This window comes from Arvicanthis niloticus, chromosome 3 (assembly GCF_011762505.2).
Source record: "Arvicanthis niloticus isolate mArvNil1 chromosome 3, mArvNil1.pat.X, whole genome shotgun sequence".
NCBI classification, from domain to species: Eukaryota; Metazoa; Chordata; class Mammalia; order Rodentia; family Muridae; genus Arvicanthis; species Arvicanthis niloticus.
In genome coordinates, this window is record NC_047660.1 from 95,304,367 (window position 1) to 95,326,268 (window position 21,902).

Sequence of the window (21,902 nt, forward strand, 5' to 3'; positions counted from 1 at the left end):
TGGATGACCACACACAGAACTGCTTGCATGCCCCTTACCATGGCAACTGTAATACAAATCACTCCTATATCTCTTTATTTCCCACTTAATTAAAGTGGGAAAATCACCTGACCTTAAGTTATTCTTCTCATGCATTTACATCTGGACCCTCTGAGGATCCTACAAAATTTTGGGAAGCAAAACATGTGTCTTATTTTCTAATACCCTCCTCCAACTTTCTCTCAGTAATGCCATGCCTCATTAACAGACATCATTTAATTGTTTATCAATTTCTTGTTGTATTTCTTCTGTGTAACAAACATTGTGGTAGGCACTTAATAGGAACAACTACTAGACCCTAAGCTCACTGGCAGTAACTCAGTAGTGTAAAGCCAAATGGCTAAAAAGAGCCCTGTGTTAATGGCACAGGCATATTTATGTGCTCCAAATTGACAACATATATGATATGTCTGTTATAAATATAGTCACAACTTAGAAGTCCACTAAGGTGATTCTTCTCAAATCCATATTTTACTTATCCTTATTCATATGTAGATTGTGGCATAATGTTCAATTATACAGAGAGAGAGAGAGAGAGAGAGAGAGAGAGAGAGAGAGAGAGAGAGAGATCCCTGAAACAACAAATAAAATTGACTAGAATGGTTCTATGCAAGAGGTTGGAATGAGAAAATCACATTGTTACCTCCAAATTTCCCTTAGCTGAGGCTTTGTGTAAACTGCTTGTTTGACCCTGGATTTCCTCTCAACTAAAAATGGGGTGGTAAGCTTTTTTTCAAAAGCTGTTCAAGGGGCTGGAGCAATGACTCAGAGGTTAAGACACTATTCTCTGCTCTTCCAGAGGACCCAAGTTTGATTCCTGGCAGCCACATGACAGCTCACAACCAAGTCTAGCACCAGTTCCAGGAGACCTAATGCCCTCTTCTAGCCTCTTCAGACACCAGGTATACATGTGGTGCACAGTGTACATGTGCGGTACACAAACACTCATACACAAAAATATAAAAATAAATAACTATGTAAAAAAAGAAAATTTTAAAAACCTGTTCAATAATACATGATCAAATACATGCAAATGGGACCATGCAAATTAGACCATTTAAATGTATGAACTTCATATGTTCTGCAGAACATCACTGTATATGCACCTAATAGAGAGGTGGTTTCCCAAGGAGTAAGCAAATGTTATAGTGCCTGAACCATGGAACAAAAAGCGAAGACTTAAAACCAGGTGAAGTAACTATAAAAAAGAAAATCAATGGAATGTTATTGAACTACAGAAAATAAAATCTAAGAATATATTTAGGTGGGAAGGAAATGTTCCTGTGCTGTTAGAAGTGGAATTAACAGCACATCATATATGGAAATTTAGCCTAGACCATGACAATAAAACAAAACATTTTCAAAGATTAACACTTTTCCCTCTTGGCAATAGGATTAAGAGTCTTTTTTTTTTTTTTTCCTTTTACTTTCTTTATGCTTGTGTAACTTAAAAAAAAATAACAGCATTAAACTTTCATTCATTTTATTCATAAGAAATACATGTAGTATTCGTTTGGAAGAAAGGGAAAATAACTTGCATTCTACATGGCTTTTATGGATTACATTGTAGAATAAGGCTAGTTTTACTGCACAGATAAACAACCCATAGCATAATAAGAAATTAAATAAATAAATTATGCTGTGCATCCTCAGTCTTCCCGAATACTGGCTATTTACCCACAGCCACAGCCACTCACACCAATCCCACTCTGGTTTGTGGTTGAACAGTGGCACCCAGCAATTCAAGTTCCTCCTTGTTCTAACCTAAAAATTTCATACCCCAGCCATTCGCTAATTGCGACATCACTGAGTAACACAGCTAATGATAGGACACCCAGATTTAATATATTGATATGAGGAATCTCAGGAAGCTTTTAGAAGCTCTAAGACCGCACATAATCCTGGAGTGGAGCCACACACAACCACAAGTGAGAAATCAATACATTAGACAAATAAGGAAAGTTATTACAAATTAAAATACTCTAAGAAAATTCATCTTAAAAACTAACTTGTGAAAGGCTGTAGTAGTTTCCTGTTAGCAACATGGCTGGGTAGCTGCTCTGTCTTATAGTAAACCTAATCATGAAAATCTAACTTAGTTGTTATTTAGCTTACAGGAATTTTCCAAAGACTAATGAAAAGGACTAACTGCAGTGTGTTCAATGGGCTGCAATAAAAAAAAAAAAAAAAACAAAATAAAACATTGATCTTTGAGTTGGAAGATGGAAGGCAAAGTGGCACATAGCAATGATACCACCAGAAGGACCCAAAGCAACCTGGAAACAAGACAGCTTGACCTGCTATCAACTCTGAAGGTTTGTGGATCTTCTTAGCCCTGCAGACTTCCAACAGGCATTTATTTTCCCTATTTGTTTGGATACATGTTGTTAAACAACCAGAAAACAACAGATTTAATAAAATAGAACCCAGTGGGTAAGGGGCTATCTCAGTGAGAAAACTGCTTGCTGAGCATCTAGACCTGCGTTCAGATTCCCAGTACCCAGGTAAAGCCTGGGCATGGCAGCACAGGGTCATAATTCCAATGCTGGAGAGGAGTGAGTAGAAAGACAGGTTGCTAGGCAGCCAGCCTAGCCAAAATGAGTCAAGTTCCAGTTCAGAAAAGACCCTATCTCAAGAAAGTCAGGTGGAAAATTAAAAGGACACAAGAAATTGAACTCTACATCCCCATACATGAGGAAAAGAAATCCACCTAAAATTCATATGTTTATTTCCTTCTTTCAGACAAACAAACAAGGCAAATCAGACCAGTTACTCAATCTAGGGTGGCTTCAGGCTTGAGATAAATTTGATGGACTGATAAATGATGGCGGTAAATTTTGTAGGTAAACTTATCCATAGGACAGGTTATTTCCCTAAGTTCTTACTAGTATATGCATAAAATGAAATTAAGCAAGGCAGTATCCAGCTGGTGGTAGTAGTTATCACCCTTTATAAAAGACCCAAAACATATCAGTCAATAAACATCTGTTATTAGCAATGCCCTGTTCTCCAAAACCTATTTTCAAACAAACTATGCTACAACTGCAAAAGGCATTTCTAGATGCTTGCAACCAAGGCAGGTCCACCTTTCTTTCCTCTGTTTTTCTTTCTTCCCTTCTCTTCCCATGTAGAGGATCTGGTCCCCTAAACTCTCACTTATCTGTACTACTTTATTGTAATCAGACTGAATTAGGAAGTTATATGAGTGTGTGCGTATGCATGTGAGTGTGTGCGTGTGTGAGTGTGCGTGTGCGTGTGTGTGTGTGCGTGTGTGTGTGTGTGTGTGTGTGTGTGTGTGTGTATGGGCATGAGTGTGCACACACACTTAAATGTAGGCACATATGCACATGTGTGTGGAGATGAAAGGTTGACATCTCATGTCCGCTTAAGTCCTTCTCTGCCTCATTATGACACAGGGTCTCTGACTAACCTGAAGTCACATATTCAGCTAGAGTTACCGGTCACATGAGCCTATGTGATCATGCTACTGGCATTTCCTACTGCTGGTTACAGGAGTGTGCCACCACACCTGGCTCATTTTGTGGGTACTTGTGTAGCAAGCACTTTACCCACTGAGCCATCTTCTCAGCCCTGGAAACTTTGTTTTGGTTTTTTGGGTTTTTTGTTTCTTTTGTTTTGGTTTTGGTGTTTTTGTTTTGTTTTTTCCTTAATTGAAATTATTCTTATACAAAAAAAAATCTGAGAAAGCTTCTGAAATCCATGGCTGATAGCCTTGACCAAAAATTGTTGATGAATTCTTGTGATATCTACCTCTTAAAGAGGATCCCATTAGTGTCCTAGACCTCTTTGCTATCAGATGGACAGAGAGATCTTTCTTAATTAACTTCTACTGAGCCATGATGTGAGGACAAGCGCAGGGTTAGGAGGTACAGTACCCTTCCTCTTTCAGATTATTTCTACTTTTGGTTGAGAGGAGACAATTAGGCCATTTTGTCATTGTTTTCTCTTATTTTTTTTTTTTTAAATTAGGGTTAACTTATTTTCAGGAAAATTTCATAAACACAACCAACTTTATCATTAACATTGCCTTCATGTTCTTCTGATTAGTTAAAAAGGCCAAGAGTAAAATGGGAAAGCAAGATAGTTCTGTCTGGCATCCTCACCAGGGACAGGCCTGGGTAAAAGAAATAACAACATTGTCTTAGATAGAGTTTCTATTTCTGTGAAGAGACACCATGACCAAAGCAACTCTTATAAAGGGCAACATTTCACTGGGGCTGGCTTAGAGCTTCAGAGGTTCAGTCCATTATCATCCAGGCAGGCATAAAGTTGGAAGAGCTGAGAGTTCTACGTCTTGTTCCAAAGGCAAATAGGAAAAGATTAGCTTCCAGACAGCTAGGAGGAATGTCTCTCAAGGCCCATCCCCACAGTGACACACTTCCTCCAAGAAGACCATACCTCCTCATAATGCTACTCCCTGGGCCAAGTATATTCAAACCACAAACAGACACAGTTCATCAATACTTCTTATAGGTGCACATGCAGGCACATGTGACCGATGAGTTTACTACATGACACTGTTTCAGGGAGGTAGGTAGGGTGAAGGCATAGATTATTAAGGGATTATGCAGAGACCATAAAGGCAAGGCATGAAAGGTGGAAGACCTGGTATAAGTAGGACTGAAGGAAACATATGGGTAGCAAAGGGCTTCGAAGGCCATCATAAAAAGTTGGCATGCTTAAATCTATGCATTAAAAAAACCAACAGAGGCTGGCAAGGTAGCTCAGTGGGTAAGGCATTTGTCACCAAGCCTAAAAACTAGAATTCAGTCTCTGAAACTCACATAGCAAAAAGTGAGAACTGACTTTAAAGTGTTGTCCTGTGACCTCTATATGCTCATTGTGCATATACATGCCTATACACACGCATGTGCACACACGTACACACATACATGACTAACAGTCTCCCCAGTCCCACCACAGAGTGGATCTGTTTTGTTTGATAACTAACCCACTCTCACCTCAATTCTTTTGGGTACCTACTTCTTGCCTGTAGTAATAACCTGCCAAAACAAACACCTCTCCTGCCCCAGGCAAAAGAGCCAGGACTGACAGATGGTCTGCCCTGGGAACTGGACTCCTGGCAGTTCTCTGTGACACAGGCACATGCATGGTTGGAGGTGCATCATTTCCATGATTGAATCCCAAGGAGACTGCCATATCTGAAACCAGGATACTAAAGACCTCCTCTAATCACGATTATTTCTGAGGCCTTTTACCAGTCAGCTTCATCTAAGAATCCCAGGACCTGATTTGCATGCCTTTTCACCTCATTACTTTGACAGCCTTAGAAGCCAATGCTCAGATAGGGTGACTAAATTGCCAAAAGTCAAACAGGTAACAAATGTCTGCATTTGGATTCACATCTGTGTTGGTCTAAATCCACATTCAAGATCCTAATGGATTCGCTCTTCCGTTTCCTATCATCATATTTCATGTGTGATTTATAAAAAGTCCAGTAATATTTTCTTATGGCACTCATGTAGCCCTGAGAACATACAATGAAACGTAATCTGTTATTGCTACATTTGCTGTTTGCAAGTGACAGATGACGTAAAAAGCTCACCTTTAATAAATGCTTACCTATAATGACTACATTTCATCATTGCTGAGCGATGAAACAGAAGTGGTTGCCACCTTCACACTGTCTTCACACCATACAAAGATTACACTGTGGTCTTCTAGACAACTAAAACACAGCTGTAGAACAATCTAATGTGTTGTTAAATATAACTTCACTGACCAAACCACTTCTCTTCGACCAAAAGTTTAGAATTCTGGTGTCATAAGTCTAACATTGTTCACCATGTACTGTGGCATAGTAGGATAAAATATAAGCAATGAAAAAAAAAACCATGAGGTATGTATAGGTAAGGAAGTTCTCAGATTGTGCTGGATTCCACTAAGGGAGTCAGTATCAATTCAACATGTAAATTGTGTATAGTTGTACATACTTATTTTCCAGTCTTTTTCACAAGACGTGCTACAAATAATGTTACCTGAGAAGCATTCTTAGAAAAAAAGCTACTTCCAGCTGGAAAGCTGAAAAAAGTATGAAATGAACTTGAAGCGTAGTGTGCCAGAAAGTAGAAAAATACTCAAAGACTAAGTAAGAGAGCCATCATGTCAAAAGCATATAAACACCTGCACGAAGGGGCACCTGCTGCAATCGGGCATAATCAAAATGGCATAATATCAATGCATTTTCATACTCAGAGCTATTTCAACAGTATTGAAGTCAAATGAATGAGAGACAACAGACTGTTAAACCCTGTAGTGTGTGTGTGTTAGAAATTAGAAGAGCCAAAAAATAAATATTAAAGAAACAATGGAATGTAAAAGCCAGTATCAGAAGAGCAGGAAAATAAATGGTCAAAGGATGCTGGGATGAGAACTCAGCATCTTTTAAACTCCCTGATACAATCACTCAGGCAAGAATACTGAATAAACACTAAAATAAATTATGAGGGACCAGCATTGGGGGGGGGGATATTATTTTGGGAATTGAACTTGTGAAAAGTCAAGGAAAAGATTAGCTGTCTTGGAACCATGGCTATAGGAACTATCCAGAAACAGACTGGAGCCTTTACAACTGACACCGTCTATAGCTAGCTAGTAGTAACACTCCACTCTTTCTGAAAGTTGGCCAATCAGAAGCAGATTAAATTGTGGTCTTCTAGACAACTGAGACACAGCTGTAATCAGCCCATCAAAAATAGACTGTCATTTCTCTATAATGCAATCAACTCAATCTTCCTCTCATGTGAACCAACATGTGTTCTATCTCTATCATGGCAATGTGCTCATTTCTGAAAACCCACCCAACGCCATACTTAAGTTTGATCTGCCCAAAGGATCTGCAACCGATCAGTTTAGATCTTCTTTACAATAGCTTCAGCCTTGGTTTCTTATTACGCATAATGAGCAGACTACAAGAGCAACTACATATTAAATGAAAACACTTTCAGCCTGTCGTTTACAGTGGAGCAATCTGGCAGCCATCATTTAACCAAGCGGTCAAACTAGGCATTGCCAGGACTGTTTCCAACACCTGACAGACTGTACTCTGATATGACACTGAGGTATATAGACAAAGACATCCATCCTCCTTCCTTGCCAGAAATATTTGACCTAAATGGAATCACAGGAAAACAATCAGATGAATCAACCAAGCAGAGTATGGCATGGAGCTTCTGGCCTGGAAACTGCACATTATTTAATTTTATGAAAAACCAAGGGAGATGGTGAAATATTATAGATTAAAAGATATTAAAAGAATTAACAACCAGATGAAGGTTATGGACCCTGACTGGATCTGTGTCACAGAAGCAAGAAACCAATTAAAGAAATCTGAGCATGGAAAGATGATGATGTCACGATCTGAGGTAGGCTTCATTTTCTCCCGGTGCTAAAGATAAAAGCTAGAGGCTGGCAAAAAAAAAAAAAGGATAAGTACATCACCACAGAGCCATGTGGACTTTCTTGAATGCAGTAAATAGGCCGAAATTCTAATGGGAAGATAATACCATTGGTTGGTGTGACATAAAAGAACATCTGTGTGTCTATGAAGAAGCAGTAGGAATGGTCAAAGGGCTCAAGGCTTTTGGGGATTGGTAAGTGATGCTGAAACAGGGTATTCCAACACTACTGTGAGTTTCAAATATTTGTTATTTTGAACACTGTTCAGTACTACATTTAGACTATGTCAGATATTCTCCCTCTGTCCTACTTTCTCACTAACAATTAAAATAAACCTATCACACTGTATGTTTGTAAGGTAGCTCATACTTTCACTAGCAAAAGCATTAATCCTGATAAACAAAATTCATATATTTAACTCTGGAAACATTTTCCATATGCATACATTTATACACATGCATATACGTGTATTTTTTTCCCAAAGGCAGAATGTTTTATAACTAAGAATAGACAAGGTGAGAATCCTTTTCTAATTCAAAATGCTCGACTCTTTAGAAGCCTGTGAAGGGAAGATGACATGAAATTTCTTTCAAAGGACTCAGATGAACACTCAAAATGCTCAGAGTATCTTCGAACATGACGGACTCGCCCTTTGCCATCTGTGCTGACACTAGATGTGTGCTGCTGAGCAGGGGCCCTGGGAAAGACCAGCCTTCAACTGACAGAACAGCTTGTGAGCAGGCTGGATAAAATTCAGCTGGTTACCAAGACTCCAGGGGGGCACAGAGCGGCCATAGATGATGATGGGGTGAAGGGGAAACACAGGAGTGGGTGCTATAGGTGGACATGCAGAGAAGTGGTGTTACTGGTATGCTCAGGAGGTATACCCTTAGCCTACAGTATAGAGTGGGATAGTTGGGGAAACAAGTCTTTCCCAAACGTAAGGCAATCTTAGTGGGAGATGAAGTTCAAAGAGTAACGCTGTCAAGAGAATGGCATTGTGGGTAACCGCTGACAAGAAGGCTAGAAACCCCCCATGCACAGATAACATATCTTGTTTTTCTCTGGCACAGAATATAAACATTGACCCTTGACACAGTGAAGAGAAGGAGGAAGGAAAATCTATATACATTTACTGGATATGAATGCACACATTTGGGGGAATTCAGCAAAGAAGGAGGAGCTGACGGCATTAATGTCAGTACTTACAGACTTACCAGAAGACGAACTCATTCGGAGTAAACCCATCCCAAGCAAACTAATCATATATGACAGACAACGGCCATTTTTTCTTAGCCCTGGCTTTTCAAAGGAAACAAACAAGAAAGGGAAGGATGAGCTTTAATTAACAAAATGTTTCAGAAGAGAAAACTTTCAAAAACATAAAATCAGTTGTTCTCTACAGATCTCATAACTGTTATAAACTTCAATCAAGGGAACTAGAATTTTCAGCCTATGTTGCCTAAAATCAGAAACAAGTTACACATTTTGCATACATTAGCTCACATGATGCTCATAACAAGCCCTTGAAACAGATATACCCCCATCATAAGTAGAAGGTAACTGAAGGAAAGTCAAATTACATAAACTTCTTGGAGCTTACTACTGGCAACGAACTAATCTGGGATTCACATCCAAGAACCAGGCACAAAGATTACACTTTTGAACCCTGCTTCTCAGAGGTCAATAGGACCTTTGCCTTTAGGCACTAAGGCTGATGTTGGGGAACAGAGTGGGGAAGACGACTTCTGGGAATTAAATGCAGAAACTTATACACACCGAGTTTCAGTTCTTTTAAGGGAAAATTAAATAGGAAAATAGTAGGAGAACAGGGCAAAGCTAACACTTAAAAAGTAGATTAGAGCACCAGAGGTCAACGCACGCAGGGAGAAGTCATCCATAGGCAGGCATACCATTCTCTGTATGTCCGCTACACAATGCAAACAGTTCAGACCCATCTGATAGCATCATTTTATAGAAATAATAGCTAAGAAAGTTCTAAGGCAGTTATTCATTTATTTATGAAACTGCGTCAAGTCACATGAATAATATTTTACTGTAACTACATTTTCCCACACAAAATGGAGTGCCAAGGGTGGTACCGTGGCACCGCCATACTCAGTGTGGCTTCTGAGTTCTTCTTCAATTCCCAAAGAACAGTCTTCAGCCACCAAGGTCTGGCTAAATAGGAATTGCAGTGTAGGGCTTATCTTTTCCAAGGAATTACAGTACTGCATAACGCACTATGAGGCACTTACTAGATATTAGACATGTAAAATAGAAACAGCATGATACTGTGTAGAGCATCTTTGGTCACTTCATTTTTCGTGTTCTATGTTTCAGTATTATTTTTATGTGACGAATATGTAAAACTCGCCGGGCGGTGGTGGCGCACGCCTTTAATCCCAGCACTTGGGAGGCAGAGGCAGGCGGATTTCTGAGTTTGAGGCCAGCCTGGTCTACAGAGTGAGTCCCAGGACAGCCAGGGCTACAGAGAGAAACCCTGTCTCAAAAAACAAAACAAACAAACAAAAAAAGAATATGTAAAACTGGGAAGTCAAAATTATAAAGAGTGACTTGTGAGTTCAGTAAACAGTAATGTTTTCAGTTAGCAAAAATATAGACACATTTCTAAACATGCTTCTGTCTGACCTTATGCTACACCATAACCTCTTCATTTGTAAGCTTGGGAATAGCATTCTTTCCCTCCTTCAAAGGGTTGCTGAGATGATAAAGTGAATTTTTAAAACATGCCTGTGAAGTACTATGAGCCTGTTGGTGAGCATAGTCCAGTTAAAAGAAAAAGAACAATCATTAAAAATACACAAGAAAATATACATAAATATTTCACTCTTTCACTGATCTCAAGATAGAAAGACTTTGTAAGCACAAAAACCTGGAAAAATTCACATTGAAAAAGATTGATAAGCTCATTCTAAAATTTCTCTCAATACTGGCATAAGCAAACAGAAGAAGCTGCTGAGGCCACAACAGGACAATCTACAAATAAGACATTTACAGGTTTGTCTTCTCTAAAAAAAAAAAAAAAAAAAGGCAGAAAAAATAGCCAAGGACCTTAAATGGGAATATGTCAAAATTACTCATAAAGACATCTAAAAGTTTATACCCTTACCAATAACATGACACATATGAAAATACTGAGATATGTAACATTTTGGCCAAGATTGGGATAAGAAATGAATTCTTAAGTTCTGTGAGGGTATGGTAAGATACAGACTGCCATGCACTCCCAGAATAAGGTTAGCATAGAGATGCTTATCAGTGTAAACAACTCATAGCATTCGAGCAAGTAATTGATTCCTACTTTAAAAATATCAGAAATACAGCAATAGTAAAAGATTTATTTCATGTAGTTTAAAAAAGAAGCAACAATGCGGTAGATCCATAAGGTATAGTATTACGCTATCTTTAAAAACTTCCTTTAAGCACATATTAAAACAGAAAGTTGGGACAGAAAAAAAAAATGGATTGTGGGTTAAGATCACTTGCTGCTCTTCCAGAGGACCTGGGTTCAATTCTCAGCCCCCACATTGTGACTTACAATCGTCTATAAATCCATTCTAGGGTATCTGAGGCCCTCTACTGTCCTCCACAAGCACCAGACACCAAAGTGATAAAAAGACACAGACAAACAAAACACCCATATACATAAAAATCAATGAATTAACTAATTAATTAACAAGTAGAATACATTAACAATGAAGTGAGTTAAAATCAGTTTATGTTTCTTTTCCAGAGAGACACATAAGATAAAACTGCAAATAAATAAATAAATAAATAAATAAATAAATAAATAAATAAATTTTTATCAGAGGTTATTTTTGGTTAATATTATAATTTTTATTTTGTGTGATGAGTAGATACTTTTATAATTAGAAAAAGTGCAACTCCTAAAAAGTGATATATTTTATTAAAACTAGATCACTTTTATAAAGACATAATTTAATGAACCAGCCATCTAGTTAAATTGTTCATTATTTAGTTACTAGATTAGGTTGAGAATGCCAACTGAGGTCAGGTAGATGGGTTGGTGGGTATAAAAGCACTCACCATTCAGGCCTGTTTACCCAGTTTGGCTTCCCAGAACCCACAGGCTGTAGAAACAAGAGAAGAATCTCTTAGAAGCTCATGGCCCACCTATCCTGGAACACATATCATAGCAACGAGAGACTTTGCCCCAAAGTACAAAGGTAGGAGGTAAGAACTGGCTGTCTGAAGTTGTCCTTTAACTTCTATGTTCATGTCCACACTTACATACATCCCATACATACAGACACCATAGGAAACAAAAGGATACCCAGGGGTCTTAGTTACCTTTCTATTGCTGTGATAAATTATGACCAAGACAGCTTATAAAAGAAACTGTTTAATCATCTCATGGTTTCAGAGGGTTAGAATCCATGAGGCGAGGAGAAGGAATAGCTGGGATATTATATCTTGATCCACAATCACAGGCAGAGAGGGGGAAGGAAGAAGGGAGGGAGGGAGGGAAAGAGAGTGAGAAAGCAAGAGACCTTGAGCAGTGCAGGAGTCTTTTGAAACCTCAAAACCTACTCCTAGTGATATGCCTCCTAATCCTTCCTGAACAATTCCAACATCTGGGGACCAAGCACTCAAATCCATGAGCCTGGGTTTTAGAGATGGCTCAGCTGTTAAAGGCCAGGCTCACAAGCAAATGCATGAGCCTCTAGGGGCCATTCTCATGTCAGCCACCAAACCAACGTAATAAACATGATAAAGCATGAAAAGCATGATTCTTCTCTCCTCAGCATCTCACAGCTAAGTGATACTAAGTGGTACTGAGTAGCTGCTGCTCAGTGAGTGTTATAACAATAGGCTGAGAGGTGCAACAAAATGATAAAAAAAAAAAAAATAAGAGCAGTTTCATCTGAGACCTAATGAAAGAGAAATACATAGCTTAGAGAGCTGGTGCTCTGGGACCAGACCCTCCTGCAAGCACAAGCCAAGCACTCAAAACAGAAGACTTCTGCATCCAAGAGGATCCCTGTTAGCACCTCATGGCCTTGAGCACTGCACTGAGATGCCTCACTTTAAGAAAATTCATTACAACTAGATAGAATACTACTTCAAGTGATCAAAATCTACATGAACAGGTTTGAGGAACCAGCCATCCATGCTGTTCTGAAACACAAGCAGACATCTTAACACAGACCCTTGAGTACGTCCTCCAAGAGCTACCAAAGGCTAGTATGGGATGTAAAAGGGTTGTTCATTCCTCTCACCAATCCCCCAGGAACACTACTCTTTAGTGCTTCATATCTCATTACAATAGATCCCTCCAACAAACGTCCCCTGTTCACAGCTATACAAAAGAGAAGCAAGCAGTATTGCATGTTAGTATTACAGACCAAAACTCATTAAACAAACAGGTAGTGGCCCAAAGCAACTTGCCTATCTTTGCAGAGGGCTACAAAAGTCTACAGTTCAGTAGCTCCAGAGCCATCGATCCAAGGAACAAGAAGCCAGGTTCTTTCCGTAGAGCAACTCCCTTCCTTGTATGACTTTAGTATGTAACAGAGGTAGTTTTTCCAAGGCACGAGAAGGGTGAATGTCAGCAGCCCCCATAATGGCCACTTATCTTTGCTTTCACCAATTCTTCCCTTGCACAGTTTAGAAGCATGGAGTGTTGTTCAGTGAGTCATATCTCATTTTGCTGCTATTCGTCATGTAAGTGGGGAATATGTGTCCTCAACCGTTGTCACCCTTCTTGCTTAGGTTCCTGCTGCTCTTATTTCACTGCACAGAAAATCTTCCTCAATGTCTGTCAGACCCCTGTGCATCCATCAATTATATTACTGACAGTATGGCTCTTTACAAAGGCTCTGGGAGACATTTGCTCCCAAAGAGAACAGAGAATGCCAACTGGTTTTCTAGATTCTGCATGTGCAATGCTCTCGGTGAGGATTTTAATGTAATTCCCGCTGATTTATTTTTATCCTGACACATCTTATTTAACAACTATTAAAGCAATCATCTCCGGTGAAAAGGAGAACATCATGGTTGACTTTTAAAGTATTAGCATTCAACAGATAAATCTTAGCTCCCAAGAAACTCTTGAACTGGAAATAAATCCTGAAGATGAAATGATGTCTTGATAACCACAGCCATTTCAAAACCTTCTAAGAGAAGAGAAAAATTAGAAAACCCTACAAACCTATCCCTCCTGAACTTATTTTACCTCAGAGAAAAATATGGTGGCAGCCAGGCAACTGTGCCTGGGTCTGTGCAGGTTACGACTCTAGAAGTCAAGTTATTCTACAACAATCCATCATGGTAACTGAGATAAAAATAATAAAGCCACCAACAAAAAAAAAATGACACATAGAAAAGGCAGAGCACACATTTTAAAAACTGACAATACTAGAAAGTGGGGTTTGTGGGAAAGGTTTAATGAGAATAGAGTCCCGGGTTAAATTACGATTTCCAAGGGCTGGGAAATGGTCGTCGCTAATGGTCTGAGCCTTGTTTTCCAGTTAAACTGCTCATGGGTTATGAGTGATAAGTAAGGACATTGACCTCAGAAGAGTACTGTCGGCCACAAAATATTATCTTAATTCACCCACTTACGATATTGTTGTAGTTAATGCTTTATAGACACAACCCAACCCTACTACACAAAGGAAAGGCAAGGAGGTGGCCTACTGCCTCCATATTAACCTCCTGCACACAGCCAGGGCTTCTATCAGCTGTGAAAAGATGGTCTTTGGAATCAGAGAAAGAATTCTATTGTCTTCACCCATAAGTAAATCTACAACTATGCAACACTCAACAATGTTGAAGAACAGGCATCATGCTGGATCCCAGGATACTCTGATAGCTTTCTCCAACAATCCTCACACTCCTCCTGAGATGGAATGTCCCAACATGCCCATTTCATTACCAAAGTATTGAGATACTTCTAGATTGCATCTATGTGCTGCTTGCCTCCTTTTTTGGATACTTTATATACCTCTGCATTGCAAAAATAACCCGCCTTTCTGAGGCAACACACATCCTGAACAAGCTGGGGTCCAAGAAGCCAAACCAAGACTCCTAAGATATGCTCAAAGCCTGTAGCAAAAAGCCCAGGAAAATGGCTCAGATTAAAAAACTAGTTCAGTTACCTAATACTGCCCAGAGTCCTTAGGCTGAGACTGGTGTAGGATTTTGCCCAAGAGCTATTTGTACAAATTTATCGTTATTTTTTCAGTCAATTAGCTTGAGGAAGGAAATGAGAGCTAAGTAAATAAATTAGATCATTAATTTGTAATAAATATAAATTAGTTACGCTAATTATACCAGTTGAACACATATACAAATTATGTATATGTAATAAATAACAAATAAGGAATATGCTAAGTCTCAATAAAAAGAAAGCCATCTGACTATGTTTTAGAAAATCATGTGTATTCACTCAGTAGAATCTAACAGTTTTGAAATGTGTATGAAAATATAAGATAAACATTAACTGCCTACCGGTGTTCTAACAAATCTATTTTCATGCCAAATGGAAATTAGAATATATTTTACATTATTTGAGTTAATTATGTGACATTTCTTATGAATAGTGATGTATTATTCCATTCATTACTCCTAATTATGCTCCCTTACAAGTGTAAGGCTGGCAACACCATGACCAGGCTTTTCCTGGTCTTTATAATCTGATGACTTGCATGGAAAGCAGGTCAAAGTTATGCACAGAATATAATGAGCCAAGTTCAGCAGCTGCTAACCATGATCATTCAAAGCTACCTGAGAAAACTGCACGTGGAAATAAATAGAAACAGGATCAGCTTTTTGCATCACAGGATGCCCATGCGAGCAGTCAGCAGGAGAAACAGTCAAAGTGCAATTTTGAAACATCTGAATTATAAACGTACCCTTGCCTTGAGTGGGCGAGAAAACCTTCCGAATGCTATCCCCCTTCTCTTTCTCTCTCAGCATTGCATATGACCAGCTGTTTGTAAAGGTATTTCTTTCTGCTGTGAAAAAGCAAAGAGGATTCATAGCCTTCGTGCAGTGCTGAGAAATGTACCACTAAAAGCTCCAGTTATTGAAAAGCCAGTTCAATCTTTCTCCTCAAATGTATAACCGGGTCAGGCCAGCCCTCTGTCTCACTTGCTGCAGGGCTGCAGTTACAAGGTAAATCCTGACATGAAGAAGTCACAGTCAAAGAAAGACAAGTGAAATGAAATTATCAACTAACAAGGAGCCAGTGAGTCCTACCTGGCATCTGCACATGCAACTCACAAGGAAGCAGCCAGTAAGGGGACAGAAGAGTCAAGACACATATTCATGATGAAAAAGAAGCTTCTTCTATGAAGTCCAGGGACCAATGTGCACATGCTTCAGGCAAATTGTTTATGGGAGGAGTTCACACATATTTCTCCATTCTACTTCAGACCTCCCTTGCACACATACAACATACCTACTTCCTTCCTTCAGTACCAGATGTCACCAATCTGTCATCAATTATACACTAAAAGAACAATACATGTTTTAGTTCTAGGAATCAAAAATAAACTTGAAAGAGAAAGGGCCAGGCAAAAAGGGTTTCCTTTTTTTTTTTTTTTTTTTTTTTCCTGGCACCCTTGACAAATGCAGCTTGCTAACCCTAAATGCCACCCCACAGTTACCCCTGACATTAGCAGCTCTCCATCTTCTGAGCTACCATTTGGGATATCGATGATTTGTTTTCACTGCAGTCATTTCCTGGGTAACACATAAGAAAGATAACTGTCACACAAGGTTTGTTTTTAAAAGGAATTAACAAGATCCTCTGTGGAACATTCTAGACTCTAAAAACATATACTAGTGAACTGAGAAGCTTGATATCATCCAAGATTGTCCTTTTCCTACTTACCAGTGCCATGACAGTAGCAAGTGGCTCTAAACTCTTAACAGCCCAAGAAGAGGTGAAATATTTATGTAGAATTTTCTCCCAGTTGATTAATCACTACCATGCACACATGTTTGATGCAATAATCTGCCAACTTAAGAAAAACTGACCATAAGTAAATCAACTTCCCCATTACAGCTAAGGGCAAAGGAGCGCCAGAACATCTTTGAAGATCTCTGTATGAATATTTAAGTCAGCTAATATACAGAGGCAGACACAGAGCAGAGCAGGGACATGCGCTCACAGCAATTTAAAGATCACAATGCTATCTTTAGCAATAAGGATATTAAAATAGTGCTTGCGCTCATCTTATTTGTACAGGAAGGTTTAAAAAGAAACAGTGCTGAGAAATGAAAGATCAGCAGATCACTAATAACTGTAGTTTCCTGAACAATTAAATGAATTCACAAGATTAAAACCCACTCAGGAAGTGACAAATATTTCTGATTTTTATGGAAGGACTAAAAGGGCATTTTTATCTATAGTATCTATTCAGCAGGAACCACAGTTAAGGAAAGGAGCTAAATTTTTTTTTATTATTTTTTCATTTATTTCAGGAGCAAACTTGGTGGTGCTGGTCTGAAATGAGAAAAGTGAACATGTCTCAGAAATGGTAAAAATTCACCTTAAAAAGCATTTGTCAGGGGTTTCTCTCCTATCTGCTGGGGCTGAGTCTTAACATACAGTTCCCTTTGCGGCAAACTTTTTGTTTGTAATGTGTCAGCAGAAAAGTCTTTTAAGTTACCTCATCTAATTCTTTACAAATATACTTTGGAAGGCTGTCCTCCATGCATCATCCTAACATTGTTTGGTCCCAATAGCATTCTGTGTGTGATGCTCCTGGTCGGGAAAATCTGTTCCACGTAATAACTGATTCAATAAACTGTTGACAAATGGTTTATGTAATACAGTATGGCCAGTGAGCAAGGTTCGTCTCCATCATTACACACCATATTCAAAGCATCCACAAACTCCGCCATGTCTCTCCCCCTTACGATAGAGGTGCACACTAAAGCTCCATGCACCATTCTGAATAGCAATCCACAGATCAATACACTGTCTGCTGAAAACAACAGGACATAACAAATGAATGATTTTATTTACAATAAAAGCCCCAGTCACCGAATGGATTCCACTCATGTTCAAATTCATTTTTCATGCTCAACTCAAGAGGAGAGGCAGACAAAGCGTAACACAAGGGGAGGGGCAGGGAGAGGTACTAACTGTAATGGCGCCGATTTATTTAAGCCACGAACAAGGGCTGAGCGGCATTGAAACATATGAATAAAGTGTTCAACAAAATTCTGAAGGCGCAATTCTTCAAAACGAGTCTGATCTCTCATCAAGCAAGCTTGGAAAGCATTTTCCTGGACTTAGAAATTAATGGATTAAAGACACTCTGGCATGCTTTTTAGTGTGTTGCACCACAGAGGCCAAAGCCTATTCAGTTAACTCTAAGTACATGACAAGAAATGGGAGTATTTGCTTAATGTGTGAGGGGAGGAATTGAAGTGGGTAGTTTTGTGACTGAAGCATTGCCTTGCTTCTAAAGCATACCTTTGGCCCCTGCTCCGACAGTTCCTTTTCTACTACAAATGCTATCAAAAAGCTATAAAAAAAAATAGGGAGATACAGAAATAACTCAGAGGGTAAAGAACTTGTTGAGCAAGCTTGAGGACATAAGTTTGAATCCCCATAACACATACAAAATCCTGACATGATAGTACATGTATGTAATTCAATTCCAGCCCTCCTAGACTGAGGTGGGTTATACAGACAGGACACCCCCAAAAAGCTACTCTCAAACAAGAAGAGCCCTTTATGTAAATATTGTGGACAAAAAAGGACTGACACCCAAGTTCTCCCCGAGGTCTACATGTGTGCCAACCCACAGATGCCCATAGACCCATAAAGATTCCTTTTTAAGTCAATTAGTAGAATAATAAGGAAAAGGGTGCTGGTGCAGACAATAATTCAAAGATAATGCAAAGAGTGTCATGTAAATCACTCATCAGTGTCACACTCCCCACAGAGTGCTTGGTTACCATTATCTAGAAATAAGACAACTATTGAAAGCAAGGCATTCCATTTCAAATGAAGGTACTATAAAATGTCCCTGAAAATACAAAATTGTCAACAAAAGATTTCTATTGGCCACCAATTCATTTATTCTGTTTGAATATACTCCCCAGACAAGCAACGCACAACTGAAGGCAGAGTTGGAACTGACAAAACAGGATGGGGAATATCAGGGAAGTCAGCTTCAGGATAAGACTAGAAACTCTGGAATAGTGCAGTGATATGACTAGGCTGTGGGCACGGGAAAACAGAAAAGGCAAAGTTAGCAGGCGCTTATTGCCTCGGTCTACTAACTACACTAGAGCATTTACTCTCAGTGTTTGCACTTTCTCCTTTAATTTTAGTTACTGTAGTACTCAGTATGTTAAGAAAATAGGTTAAGAACAAGTCCTCCAGCCAGAAAGGAATGATTCTATGCAGAGACAAGCAAGAGGACAGAGCTCCATTCTGAGGCAGCTTGGGATACAGGTCACTGTGCCAGGAATAGAGTATGGGCTGAGTCAACAAGAATTGAATAAACCCATGGAAGAACACATGGAATGTCATAAACAATGAGGATGTCTTTATTAAGAAAAAGTGCAAGTCCTGTTTGACCATGTGTAAGGGACACTATGACATGGTTTTCTGCCCCTGAAACAGAGCCAGCAGGGCGTGGGCCTCCATGAGTGTTGAGGGTTGCTGTGGGTGTCAGGATTATTTGTATAATGATTTATATATTTTCACATTCCTCCTTAGAGAAATGTCTTCTCTGCCAAGGTCCAGGACAGTTCTCAATTGCAGAGATGAGAGAAGCCTTGCACAATGTGCTAGTTCCCAAAGAATCCTGGCTCTCATGTCCTCCTTAAAGCAGGCTCCATCTAAACACAATGATGCTTGTTAATTCTAGCAGATTTTCTCTATCCTTTTGACTGTCTCTCTCAGATATGGTAACTGATAAGGCTTCACTTTCAAAATGGTGACTCCAGGGCACAAGTTTCACCAATTGCACAGGATTCACTGTGGCCAGTTTCTTAGAGGAAAGCATTTCTGGGGTCTGTGTCAAGACATTTTCCCAGTCTTGTTGTCCAACTTTCTCCATGGGTTCGAAAGACCATGAAAAAGAAATCAAGTACTATCAAGTTATGAATGAGAACTCACAAAGCCACATCCACTCCACCATCAACCAGCTAGCATGTGTTATGTCTGCATGGCATCACATTTTCTAGATCAGTGCATGAAGATTCATTCACCTAAGTTCTCATTCTCATCCCAAGTTCTCTTACTCTTGTTAACACCAATTCAAGCAAGCACATGAAAAAATAATGGAATTTTACCTTTATTCTTTTGACTTTTGAAGGTATTTTTCTTGAAAAATTCCCCAAGACAAAATGACCACCACAAACCTGCCATAAAACCAAAGGAAGAACTAAAAAATGCTTTTATTTCAAGAAGTTCAGGGTCCATTTGAAGAATGCAACATGACATTAAGCCATAACTCAAAAGCTGAGGTCTTTCTAAATCATTCTGGCTTGGGGTTTTCCCTTTAATAAGCAAAGAAAGCTAGTTTCTCAATATTGAACACTAAGACTCAATCTTACATTGAAAAGTTTACAAAAAATCATTTAAATGTTAGAATAATTTTCATAGAACATTATTTACTAATTTATTACCTGTTCATCATTTTTATAGTTTTGCAAATTATAATTAGGTAAAATTTGGGCTCAGGAATTTCAGAGTTTAGTATAGAATCATAGTTTTATTTGATAAGGTGATTTTCCTTTTTCCCTTCAACCAAGCAAAGGTTACATGACTAGGAAAGAAGTTATTCATGAAGTTCTTAAGAATTTCAAATATTTTCACTGAAAAAAATATATTTCAAAAATATCTTGAAATATTTATACACTAAGGATTATAATAAGGAATCCACTTCAAAGCCAAATCATGGCTGAGTATTGAAAATACCTATTATCTTAAAACACAAAGCCACCTTCTTATTGCTCCTTGCATAATAAAATAAGGAGAAAGATAAAAAAAACTTTGTGGAAATTCCATAAAATCTACATGTACACAGCCAGGAGGGATATGGTCAGCACGTTAAGACACCTCTGCTAAGTGTCCCATCCATTCGGACCTCCGCTGCAGAGGAGAACGGAGCTCCTATTGAGTCTTGTAGAAAGAAAGTTCTTTGGACAAAATAAAGTAACTCAACCAGCACTCACAGTGGAGAATGGTCTAGAAACCAGAATTTATCCCAAAAGAAAATGACATTTCAAATTCCAACACAGATCACAACATTCACAACCTGTTAGATTATCTCCTAGTAGTATCAGAAGCTACACCCATCAAGTCTCACCAATGTGACTGCTCAAACATGAGATGAGCAAGGACAACACCAGTGGATTTGAGAATATGAATGGAAAAAGACCACGAGGTCTTAAGCCTACATAGAGAACTACAGGCAACTAAGGAATGTTGAGAGTGGGAGAAATGACCTTCGCTAGGGAAGACACACCAATTGGTTATGCAATACCAAATCATAAGCCTTGAAAATATACATGAGAGAAATGAAGACCGAGGTTATATTGAAAAATTCATATGCATATACATGTATAATCATATACACATATATAACAACAGTTAATGAAAAGTGAGGACATTCATTTGAAAGAGAAAGAGGAGTGGTATTTGGGAGGGTTTGGAGGAAGGATAGGGAAGGAGGCAATGGTGTACTTATATTACAATCTCACAAGTCAAATGAAATGAAATAAAATAAAAGGATAAACTGAACAATATCCTTTAAAGAAAGAAATGGTCCATCTCTAATTCTCCTGTAATCCATGAATTCCCCATCACAGAGCCACCATCCAGTTTCTAACCTTCCATTAAAATTCACAATGAATAAAAGGAATTCAGAGTGCCCATGATATTCATTGGACCAATTTTAGAAACACCTATTTATTTACACAGCTATGGAAGTGAAAAGGTCAACCAAGAATTCCCATCCAAAGCTACAGTTGCTTAGCAACCCTCCTTAGAAGTTCTGCAACATTGCTCAAGCATATTGCGGGTGCCACCAACTGGATTCAAAATAAATATGAATAACACCTTACCTGGACACTCCGAGGCAGGAGGGAAGGAGATTCCTTGCTTACCTTTTGGAGATAGACACTAAAGGCTGATTCTATATTGACTTGGTTTGTTGGCTTCAAATGCTTCTTTTACAGAAAAGGATACGGCCAGGTACAACAGGTTTCCTATTCACCAAGGCGAAGGATAGTTCAGTTTTGAGAAAAACCACAGAGGGCTTGATAAGATGTTTGCCAAATCTAAACGACATGGTCTCACGGTGAAATCTGAAAGAGAAAATAATTTAGGAAATGAACATTCAAAAGAGAAAGCAACTAGGTTCATGTACCACTTTTACAAAGGCAAATTCCATTAGTAA

The 21,902-nt window shown here is 38.8% G+C and overlaps 1 protein-coding gene and 1 pseudogene across 6 annotated transcripts in view; both read right to left on the reverse strand.

Annotated features, from left to right (window-relative positions):
- LOC117705122 (small ribosomal subunit protein eS6 pseudogene) overlaps positions 1-19,556 on the reverse strand; it is a 52,324-nt pseudogene extending 32,768 nt beyond the window's left edge.
- The window catches only part of Fhit (fragile histidine triad diadenosine triphosphatase), a 1,459,653-nt gene that overhangs the window by 748,123 nt on the left and 689,628 nt on the right, over positions 1-21,902 (reverse strand). For all 6 annotated transcript variants that reach the window (XM_076931538.1, XM_034498048.2, XM_076931540.1 and 3 more), the window contains one exon: positions 21,692-21,810. In XM_076931538.1, coding sequence (XP_076787653.1) covers positions 21,692-21,794 — 103 coding nt within the window. In that variant the 5' untranslated portion in view covers positions 21,795-21,810. The remainder of the gene's footprint in view (positions 1-21,691; positions 21,811-21,902) is intronic.